At 44.3% G+C, this 11,699-nt stretch overlaps 1 protein-coding gene across 1 annotated transcript; it reads left to right on the plus strand.

Moving 5' to 3' along the window:
* The first annotated feature begins 3,507 nt into the window (after positions 1 to 3,507).
* PEX19 (peroxisomal biogenesis factor 19) lies at positions 3,508 to 11,335 on the plus strand. Its single transcript, XM_001491425.7, has 8 exons — positions 3,508 to 3,644; positions 5,106 to 5,215; positions 5,645 to 5,810; positions 6,251 to 6,336; positions 6,547 to 6,708; positions 7,826 to 8,002; positions 8,245 to 8,289; positions 8,452 to 11,335. Exons 1-8 carry the CDS (start codon positions 3,575 to 3,577, stop codon positions 8,533 to 8,535), a joined length of 900 nt encoding a protein of 299 aa, XP_001491475.4. The 5' UTR covers positions 3,508 to 3,574; the 3' UTR covers positions 8,536 to 11,335.
* Positions 11,336 to 11,699: the final 364 nt, after the last annotated feature.

The following is an 11,699-nucleotide window of genomic DNA, read 5'->3' on the forward strand; positions in this document are numbered from 1 at the left end:
GTTTCGTGGCTTGCCATTTGTTTCCTGGACACTCTTATGTTCCTACTTACTGCATGCAACTGCCCCACCAAAGCAGTATCTTTCCTTCAATAATTATTTTTAATTACAAAAGTAATAAGTACCCATTGTTTTAGAAAAAGCATACGTTTTTCATAGGATATATTAAACTGCTTGAGAATTGTAGAAAGCAAGTAGCTCCCCTATTCCATTATTGACTGCAGCCTTCTATCTGTTGCTAATTATGGCTAGTATTTACTGAGCACCTACCGTGTACTTGTCACTGTTCTAGATGTTCTATATGTAATATATACTTATAAGATTAATTAATAATACATTGTATATGTTACAGTGATTACATTGGCAATGCAGTATTTGCTTGTCATGTGCTAAGACACATTGGGTAGAGTGATGTACTGTGCCTTTAAAATATGTATTTTTTCATTTTAATTTCATGTTTTCAATAAACAATACACTCATATAGTTCAAAAATCAGTAAGTGTAAAAACCTGTTCTGTGATTTTTTCCTCCCACTCCTTTCCTCTGCCACCCAGTTCCTTTCACCTTTCCAAAACAAGTAAGTACCGTTGTTAGCTTCTTTATATCCTTCCAGAGATGTTTTTATCTATAGGCAAACAGATGTGAATGTTCTTCCTTATGCCCCTGTTATACTTAAATGGAAGCATAGTATTTAATGATTTTGCACCTTGTTAGTTTTTTCACTTAACATGCTTTAGAGATTGTTCCATATCAGTATATTAGAGAGCCTCACCCTTCTTTTACTTCTCTGCCTATGTGCCATTGTACAATTTACTATAGTTTATGTCAGTTGCCTTCTTGTTGATGGATATGTGGGTTATTTCCAGTCTTTGGCTGTTATAAATAGTGCTGCTATGAATAACTTGAATATATATTGTACAAGTGGGGAAAGTATGTCTGGAGGATAAACTAGAAGTGTAATTCCTGCTTCAAAGCGCACAGGCATTTACATTTTTTTAGTTTTAAGAGTTGCTTTCTTAAACGTAGTATCCCCAAACTAAGCCTGCCTTCTCAAAAATTTGCATACTACTTTGATAACACTTTCTCAAGTTATAAACATTCTTTCTGTAAACATAGGCAAGTTGCTGATAAATTTTGGTAAAAAAACTCTTTTTGTAAGTTTAAAAATTAAATTACAGAATTAATTTTACATACAAATGTAAACATTATTCTGAACTGAAGGATATGAAAAAAGTGGACAATCCATGCTTCCTGAAGCTTATGTAATTGGGGAAACAAAATGGATATAGGTGAAATAATGTGAATACTAGGTAAGAGTTTGAAGTTGGTCATTAAACAACGGAGAGCCATTAATCCTTAAGCAAGAGAGTGATATAAAGAAAATGCTGTAAAATACTGTTTTGCCACAGTGTTCACATACATTAGAAAAGCAGGAGATGAGTAAATCCTGAGATGAGGTGTTGGGAGTATCAGTAGTAAAACTATAAAAGCAGAAGCAAGTGTAAGAAATAATGCAAAGGAAGAATCCTGCTTGTTTTCAACCATCTCAATTCTCTCAGTTGCCATCCAGTATTTTCCTTGTTAACATGCTTATATTACCACATTAATGTAAAGTCAATAGAAATACCTGTAATGTGTCTGATATAATTATAGTCGTATTAGAGATACACATGTAAGCAGTTGGGAGTTGAATGAGAAAGTTAGCCTGGAATTGATTATGTTACAGATGTTGGGGAGAAAGAGGTTAATCAAGGAAGGATTAGATTATAGAAGTTTAGAATTGAAAAGGACCTTAGAGTTCCAACTTCAATGTTACATATTTGTAATCTGAGGCCTACAGTGGTAAAGTGTTTTGAACAAAGTAACTTAGTGACAGAGTTAGGATTGAAATTTAGGTCCCAGTTCAGAATGTTTTCTTCCAATCACAGCGCTTGTGCTTGGAAGAATAAAGCAGATTTTGCACAGCTATGACTTGAAAAGTATGTGCTCTATCTGGAAGGAAAGAGTAAGTACCTAATTTGGTGCTTAGCACAGTACTCAAGTGTGTGTTTAGCAAGCTAAGGATGAAAGCCATGAAGTGGCTTTTCAATTAGATGTGATTTCTCTCTTTTACACTTTATAGCACTTTATTCTTACCTCTTTTAAGACACTTTCCTTGTGCCATGGTTACTGTATGTATGTCTAATCCTACCTCCACCCTAATCCCCAGTCGCCTTCCCTACAGCAGGGGCTGGTCCTAATTTCTCTATCCTCCACTGTGCCCAGCACAGGATCTTAAACAACAGACAGTAGATGCCCTCTAAGTGCTTAAAAAGATTTGTGTCTGAGGCAGTTGGTGCATTCTGACAGATCTGAATAGCAGAACAATTCCAGAGGAGGGAAGGAATGTCTAGAGTTGTCTCTATCTGAGCCTCCCCCAGCTTCACTCAATTGGAGGTTGGGTTCTATATGGAGAAAAGGAGATAGGTCAGGGAAGGTAGGTCTATTACTAGTACTTTTTTTTTGAGGAAGATTAGCCCTGAGCTAACTGCTGCCAATCCTCCTCTTTTTGCTGAGGAAGACTGGCCCTGAGCTAACATCCGTGCCCATCTTCCTCTACTTTATATGTGGGACACCTACCACAGCACGTCTGCACCCGGGATCCGAACCGGTGAACCCTGGGCCACCAAGAAGCGGAACATGCACATTTAACCGCTGCACCACGGAGCTAGCGCCTATTACTAGTACATTTGAATTGCCCTCTTGCTCAGTCCAAAGTCCCAGAGTCCCTTTTTCTGCCTGATTTGATTCAGCTAACATTGAGTTCTGACGAAGTTCCTGGCACTATCTCCTTTAGTCTGTCAATCCTAATGGAGAATTGGAAATAAGAGATATCCACTAGATTCTGCAGAGAAATGTGCCTCGTTAGGGTCTAGGAGAGCAAGGAGTGGCCAGTGAGTGCCTACTAAGTTTCAGGCCCTAGCCTAAGAAGCAGGGGTAGAGCAGGGAAGACAACAGATGAAAATCCTTGCTATCATGGTGCTTGAACTCTAGAGGGGTGGCGGAGACGATAAGTAAAATACATAGTGTAAAGTGTTGAGAAAAAGAGGGAAAGAGGGTAGGAAGTTTATATGTATGTGTGTTGGAAGGGCTGCGATTTTATTTAGTGAAGCCAAAGAAGGCATTTCAGAGACATTTGAGTGAAATAATGAAGGAAGTGAGAGGAGAATAGAATGTTATAACTGTCTTACTGGTTATACATGCACAGCTACTGGTATTTTTAAGCAGTTTGTCCCACTCTGGCCTACCCACAGCTCAGGAAGAAATAATGAAAGATCCACTTCTCTAGATAATCTGGGAAGTTGAAAGAAAGGAGGCCAGGCCAGTAAGAAACCTGGCAGAAGATAACAGAAAGTTCTCCTCTGTTAGTTCAATGGTTCCTGGAGAAAGGGGGGGGAAAAATTCCGAGCTTCCTGTCCCTTTAAAAATGGCGGTTCCACAGAGGCCCACAATACCATTGGTTGGCAGAAGGGGCGGGGGCGGGGTGGGCGCCGGCGCCGTGGAGTCCCACCTCCTACGGCAAGTCGGAGGTAACAAGATGGCTGCCGCCGAGGATGGCTGTGGTGTAGGGGCCGACACGGACCAGGAATTGGAAGAGCTCCTGGAAAGTAAGAGCCCGTAATGGGAGAGGCCGAAGGGGGCAGGTGTCAGGACCCATTCCGGGGTTTCAGTGCTTGAGATATTTGGGCGGAGCGAGAGAAGCTCTCTAAAGGTTGGACGGGGCCGGAGGGTCTGACTGCGACCCCGAAGAAAATCTCTGGGTCTCTCTCTCCTTCCTCCGCGGCAGGAGCTGGGGAGCTCACCTCGGGTCCCTGAGCGGCCCAGCCTGTTGATTTCCCGCCGGAGGAGAAGCAGTAACCCAGAGGACGGTGTTTCACGATCCCGTCCCAAACCCCCCTTATTTTAGGTTATTAGTAAGTTCTTGAAGTCTAACTTCCTTCCCGCTAGCAGCAACACTCGGTCCTTGGTGAGCAGCGAACTGGACACTCACGGATTGCTGATATTAACTGTTAACAAGCCCGTAGCGCGTCCTTCTGTGCACTGTCCTGTCCTCCTTAACACAAAAGACTTCTCTCCATCTCCCAGTCCTTTCACCTTTTTCTCACCTGGCCCCTTTCCAGTTCTTCCATCAGGTCAAAACTCAAGCTGACTCCCTTCTCACTATTTTGAAAAACTGAGAATGAGAGGCCTCAGGGGAAGACAGTTCGCCCTCTTAAAGAGGGCGGATATTCTTTCTTCCTTAGCCCTGTCCTCCATTCTTCCTTTGGTTTCTTGCCCAGAGTTGGGCCAGTGTCCTCCTCCTAGGCCTGGCAAGCAGAATGGTGGTGAGGACACAGGCTTTTCAGGGAAGAGGTGAATATTTTTTTTCTCTTGCCCAGTCACAGAGTGTGGGCGGACGGAAAGATGAACAGATTGGGTGAGGAATGTCAAGTGACTCTGAATTGGCATATGGTTATCTGCAGAGATAAGGCCAGAGAGAGTACCAGGAGCTCTTGGGAGCTTAGCTGAGGAAGGGTTAAATTGAAAGAGAAGAGAAGAGAGTTTAATGCTCTCTGGTGCAGTGTAGTGTGGAGTCCCTCAGTTTGTGCTAGTGCCAGGACCATGGGAAGCTGGTTGGGACATCTTGTGGCTTCTGCCTTCTTGCCAAAGATTATTCTCTTTAGGGCTCCGGAGTGATTTCAGTGGGATTAAGGACATCTGCGTTCTCTGCTCCTGTTGGATATTTGTATGGGATTTTTAGTGATCATTAGAGTTTGGCAAGGAAGGCACTGTGTAGATGGAGATGTTTCTGCAGAATCTCTTTTAACTCTCTCCTCCCAGCTCTGAGAGAGATGCTTGTTCTCCCTCAAGGGCTTTCTTCCCCTTCAATCGCAATAAATTAGGTAATGGGGAGGAAGAGGGAGGCTTATGGAGGAATGGGCCAGGAAAGGGAGACTCAAAACAAAGGAGAAAACTTTAGGGAAGTTGGCAGTTTGAAAGATTATTCTCTTAATGCTTTGCCCAGAAATCCCCCAGCATTGCATCCTCATCCATCCCCAACACACACACCATGTCTCTTGTCTCTGAAGGTGCTCTTGATGATTTCGATAAGGCCAAACCCTCCCCAGCACCCCCTCCTACCACCACGGCCCCTGATGCTTCGGGGCCCCAGAAGAGATCGCCAGGAGACACTGCCAAAGTATAAATTCCACCCACTTAAGGGAGGGGGAGGGGATGGGCATGCAGCTCTGAGCAGAGGTGGGGCAGGCCCCTGTGGGCCAGAGGGAGGTGAAGGGAGGGTTCCTTGGCCTCACATGGCTGAGTGCTCTTGCAGGCCTCATTCCTTGTGAAACAGGGACTTGAGGTTGAGTGGAGGAATCTCAAAGAAGTTTCCTGAGGAAAGAGCAGATTTAAATAGTTGGATTGGGAATGCCACTCCATATCCTTCCCTCAGTGGCCAGATGCCTTTCTTGCTGTCCTCATTAAGAGAGGTAGTTAGAATGTGCAACGGAAGTGGGTAGGAGGGAAGTACTGCATTTCCCAGGGCCACTGCCTGTGGCTTCTGTTAGGGGCCAGGTGCAGTGGGGTGCTAAATAAGAGATGTATTTTGACTACCCCTTCCTTGCAGGATGCTCTCTTTGCCTCCCAAGAGAAGTTTTTCCAGGAACTGTTTGATAGCGAGCTGGCTTCCCAAGCCACTGCAGAGTTCGAGAAGGCAATGAAGGAATTGGCTGAGGAAGAGCCCCACCTGGTGGAGCAGTTCCAAAAGCTCTCAGAGGCTGCTGGGAGAGTAGGTGAGGAGGGGGCCCTAGACAACTGGAAATAGCTGAACAAACCCCTTAAGTCATTGTTTCTTGAAAACACCATAATTCTTCGTAAAGTTGATAGCAATCATGATATCATTGCCATAGAGTGGGGTGAGGAGATGGGAGGAGGGATGGGACCCAGTTTAATGAAAGGGATGAGCTAGGTTGGAAATTAATAGAAAAGATGATTGAAAACTGATCATTTTAAAGGTCACAGTGTTATTGTAGGTGTCATCATGGGGAACAAGCTGACACATACTCCATTTAGGTAAGTCAAAATGACTATGAAGATAATCATAGCGTATTCAAAGATTGAAGTGCTAGTGATTCACTAGTAAGTGCTCCATATCCAAGCTGGTACCCGGGTCGGTCTAGGTAAGTAAACAGTTAAAATCCTAAATGACCTTGGCTCTTTTAATCTTTCCTAGGCAGTGATGCAACTTCCCAACAAGAATTCACTTCTTGCCTAAAGGAGACACTAAGTGGACTAGCCAAGAATGCTACTGACCTTCAGGTGAGGGGGAAGAGGTAGGGGACCATAAGGGGCCCAGTCCCAGACACTTGACCAGCAGAGTCTCAAAAGACAGACTCTCTTGGATATCATCTCCAGTCTGTCCCTGCTTCACTATTTTGCTACAGGCAAGTTTAAATAGTTCTTTCCATCTGAAAGGGTGGTAACATTCCAAGAAGGCAGTGTGCTTGCTCACCCTCCTGTCCTTTCTAGAACTCAGGCATGTCAGAAGAGGAGCTGACCAAGGCCATGGAAGGGCTGGGCATGGATGAAGGGGATGGAGAAGGGAACATCCTCCCCATCATGCAGAGTATTATGCAGAACCTACTGTCCAAGGATGTGCTGTACCCATCACTGAAGGAGATCACAGAAAAGGTCTGTGAGCTTCTGTTTCTGCTTTTCCTCCTCATTTTCCACCGTATCAACTTCTGTGGGCTACTTTCTGCTCAGAGCCTGCAGAGATAAAGTAACTCAAGTGCACAAGTCCCGTCTGTTTTTCCTCCTTTACTTATTTGGAGTGAGGAGGAGTTGTGTCTCTAAGAGAATAAAGCTACTGCACTGAGGATAATTAAGGTAGAAGGGGAAATCCTTCAGCTCTAGTTTTCTGTAAATTGGTTCAAGACTCTGTTGTCTGATCAACCCCTTTTTGCATTTCTTTTTTTTTTTTTTATTAAAGATTTTATTTTTTTCCTTTTTCTCCCCAAAGCCCCCCAGTACATAGTTGTATATTCTTTGTTGTGGGTCCTTCTAGTTGTGGCATGTGGGACGCTGTCTCAGCGTGGTTTCATGAGCAGTGCCATGTCTGCGCCCAGGATTCGAACCAATGAAACACTGGGCCGCCTGCAGCGGAGCTTGTGAACTTAACCACTTGGCCACGGGGCCAGCCCCTCTTTTTGCATTTCTAACTTCATTCATTTCTCCAACAAGGTTTCGCTGAGGGTTTACTGGCTTTGTGCTAGCAATAATTTAAAAGTAGTTTAAATGATGGTTCCTGCCATCAAAGAGCTTGTAGTTTTACTGAAGAGATAAAATATTGGAATAAAAGTTTTTCAGTGACACATGGTTAAGTGTGGTTAAGTGTATGGTTATGTGTGAAATGAATAGTGTAGACCAGGAGTCAGCAGAGCAGGGTCTGGGTGGACCAAATCCGACTCACAAGCTGGGAATGGGTTTTATATATTTTTAAAAGCTTTAAAATCAAAATAAAGGAAAAAGAAACCATGTGTGACAGAGACCATATGTGGCCCTTAAAGCCTAAAATATTCACTATTTTCCCTTTACAGAAGAGGTTGGCCATTCTCTGGTGACCACAAATGCTAGCATAGCCAGGCTATCTGGGTGGAGTCAGTGCTACTTCTCATGCTGAACTTGCTTATTTGGCTCTTCTTTCTCTGTTCCTCTCCTCTTCATATTTCATTATTTTTCATATTTTATTGTCTTTCCTTGTCCATTGTTCGCTTAATTCCTCCCCACCCATTCTCTCTTTCCGTAGTATCCAGAATGGTTGCAGAGTCACCAGGAGTCTCTTCCTCCAGAGCAGTTTGAAAAATATCAGGAGCAACACAGTGTCATGGGCAAGATATGTGAGCAGTTTGAGGCAGAGACCCCCACAGACAGTGAGGCCACTCAGAAGGCTCGTTTTGAGATGGTGCTGGATCTTATGCAGCAGGTAAGGCTTCCTCCTGTCGTCTGCCCACTGATGCTGTCTGCTTAGGTATTCAGTGGAGGAGATATATGGGAAAGAAGCTACACTGCCAAACCCAATTGGAGGAGGGAGCACAAGAGAGGCCATACAGCACGGTCCTCAGGAGAAAGCAGAGAGACCATAGATCAGATTCTTCTTTTGAGCTGCTATGTTGTTTTCTGGGATTTTCTTTTTTCTATCTCATGCTCTTTTTCTTTATTTTCCAGCTACAGGATTTGGGTCATCCTCCAAAAGAGCTGGCGGGGGAGATGGTGAGTATATCTTCTAGATTTTAATCTGAGCCCTAGCTTCTGGGATTCTGTAACCTTTAGTGATTCCACCTAGGATGGTAATTGTGGCTACGGGGGATGGACCTTCAGTAACTCTAACCTGAAATATGAGCAGCTATCTAAGTCCCTTCATCTCTTCTCCAGCCTCCTGGCCTCAACTTTGACCTGGATGCCCTCAATCTATCGGGCCCACCAGGTGCCAATGGCGAACAGTGTCTGATCATGTGAAACACTACACGTTTTCCTCCCTGATTCCCAGCCATGGGGAACATCTGGAGTCAGCAGAACCACTGGGAGCTGAGGCAGGAGTGTCGTCTGCAGGAGCGGTCTGCCCACTGCCCTCTGTCATCCCATCCAAGATTGTGCCATACCAGCTGAGGGTTTTTCTGTCTTTCTAGGAATAAGGTGTCTGTTCTGCAGGCCATTTTTGTGAGCCCTATTCTTCGTGGTTTCTGCTGCTGACAAAAGCCCAGCTACCCATCGGGTGAAGGAAGGCATGCCTTTTGGGGCATACGCCTCCTTCCCTCTCCAAAAATAATATTATATATGGCCACACTCATGTTCACCTTTGTACCCAGGGTCTTTGTGCCTTGTCTCTACTCCCTTTCTTGGAACTGGGAGCAGGGACAGAGTCCTGGTATTCTGTATTTCTGTAGTTCTCTTGGGCAGGACCTTTGGGAATGAATGGGGAGAAACTTAGCCTGGGCTGGGGCTATAGGTCTGTCACCATGCCTTCTTGCCTTCAGACAGACTGTTCTGAATTCTCAGAAGGGAAAGAAAGTGGGGCTTTTGCATCTAATCACAATGGTGTTGAAAGAGAAGCCCTGGGATTCTCCTCTCTCCAGGTGCTGAGGCCCCAACTCCCTGTCCAGCCTGCGAACTCAAGTCACTGCCCTGGTTCTTTCTACAGTGCTGTGTGATCTGGGTGAACCCAGCTCTTGACCTTCCTTGCCCCCTGCCTCTCCTCTTGTCTTCTCTCTTTTTTAAATACCTGTTTATTTCAACCTTTCTCTGAGCCCAAGCTGTGACAAAGAAGGGCTCTTCCTGTTTTCCCTCATCTAGTCCATCCACCACTCTCACTGGACCCCTCTCTCCCTGGCAAACACATATAATTGTAGTGTCAGGTCTAGGAAATGAATGACTGTTCTTCCCTAGATACATTCTGGCATATTTCAGATGTCTGATTCCTTTGAATCCTGTCCCTTAATTCAGGGAAGTGGCTTGGGAAGGGGAGTGGGGTGCATACTGGGTCCTTTTTCCTGACTAATAAATATTGTAAGTGAGGAGTGTGGCCTGTTTTTCATCCAGGTCTTTTTCTGATCTTCCTCAGCTTCCATAAACTGCAGTATGAGGAATGTTAGCAGACTAGTTCTGCATAACATTATAGTGCTGGGTTCCACACCCCAACCCTTTCCTCAGCTCAATCTCTACCTCTGTTGACAAAGGAGACTGAATGGCCATCCTTCCTTATTTCCTCTCAGTATTTGAATCTGGGATGCCCTTCAATTGATATTGTATTTTAACATTTCACATTATTATTGTTAATATTAGTAATATCTTGTTAATATGTTTTCTAAATTATTTTTCTTTGAGCTGACCTTGCTCTTCTCTATGGGAGCCAGTGGATCTATGGACCTCAGCTGCCATATGTTGGTGGACAGTGTGGTCAGACCAGCTGGCTGTCCTGGTTTAGCACTCAGAAAATAACTACCAGAGAAAATTCACATTCATCATCTGAATCACTTTGAGCTCCTGACATGTCACTTTTCCCTGGGTTAAGGCTTTTCACCCCTTAAGATCTCACACATTCTGTGGTATTGGCAAGGAAGGTAATGTTCTTGAGACCTCAGGCTGCTAGGGAAGGTCCAGCTACTGTGTCTTTTCAGAGTTTGGAAGAGCCCAGGTCTGAATCTGAGACTCCTCTACTCTGCAAGAGATGGGAAAAGTACAGGCTGACTTATGATGAAGTCACAGGGCCTAAATGGCCAAAATTCTCTCCTTATGGCTCCAGCCAAAAACTGGACAAGGATAGAGAGGAGGAAGGGAGAAGAAAAGGGCCCTGCCCCTTGAACAGTATGCCTACTGTCCTGTCAGTTTTCTTTTATAAGTTCTCACTTGTGCTGGCCTGGCCAGGGCTTACTCCAGGAATCTGTTAAACAGATGCCCTAGTCTGCTTTAGTTTTGTCCCCAAGTCACTCATTTTCATTTTAATTGAATGTGAACAAATTGACCTCAGGTAACTCTCCGTTCCAAAAACACCATCTGAATTATTCTAGGACTTGTGGAAGGATGGAGCAGTCCTTCTCAGACTGTCTGTGGTAAAGGAGCAGGTGTTTTGTTTTATAAACATCCAGTCCTTTGTACAACAATGTGTGTTCCTGTTGCCCATGACAAGTGTGCAGTTCCCACTGTGCTATCCACCATGCAAGTCTGACAATACCCGAACTGACCAGCCCTTGTTCAGCAGGGTGAGTCCACTGATCATGTGCTTGGATATCACAGCAGTGTCAAAATGCTAAAAAGTTTCTAAACACTCAATTTCTAACTCATCATATTGCAGACTGGTAAAAAACTGTCGGATTACCTTTGAGCACTGCTTTGAGGCCCTCCTCAGTCTCTGCATAGCTCCATTAGCCAAACTGATATATTTCTCTACTTGTAATTCTCTCCTACGTGAGAGTTGCCTCTAGCGAGCTTTTCTTCAACAAGAGTGTGTCACTGTAAGGACATCTCTAGTATTTTTCTAGCCTTCCCTTTCTGCGCTTAAAAATAACCATTACAGGGCCCAGCCCAGTGCCCTAGTGGTTAAGTTCACGCACTCTGCTTTGGTTGCCTGGGATTCTCAGGTTTGGATCCTGGGCGCAGACAAAGCTTAGGTTTAAGCTGTATGAGAAGTATTTATGGTGTTCTCAAACTTTAAAGGAGGTGCCCTTTTGTTCCAAAATTCTGTAAGAAAACAAATGTGTGGTTGTTTGGATGGTTTCATGAATTAAGAATCAAATTTAAATAAATTTTGTGATAATAGGGACATTTTCTTGTGACTCTAGAACATCATAGCATGGGCCCCCTGAGGTGCTTTTAATATGCTGTTGAGATGGCTTTGGGGAGCTTGAGAGAAACAATGGCCCACAGTAAATGAAGCAGAGATGACAACCATACGGGAAGTGATCAAAAGGCTTAGAGGAAGTAGGCATGCAAGAATGAATGTATATTATACTGAACATTTTTCTGTAAAGGAGAGGCTCTAATGAAGGGGTCACCCGCATCTTTGAGAAATTTAGAAGTGGCTGTCTCTGTGGATGGAGGCTGATGGAAGGGGATGTTGTTTAAGAACTGGTTTCTGTGGTAGCAGTGGGGATGATAGGATCCTGGCATAGCAGAGGCCAAATGGC

The sequence above is a fragment of the Equus caballus genome, chromosome 5, assembly GCF_041296265.1.
Source record: "Equus caballus isolate H_3958 breed thoroughbred chromosome 5, TB-T2T, whole genome shotgun sequence".
Classification (NCBI taxonomy): Eukaryota; Metazoa; Chordata; class Mammalia; order Perissodactyla; family Equidae; genus Equus; species Equus caballus.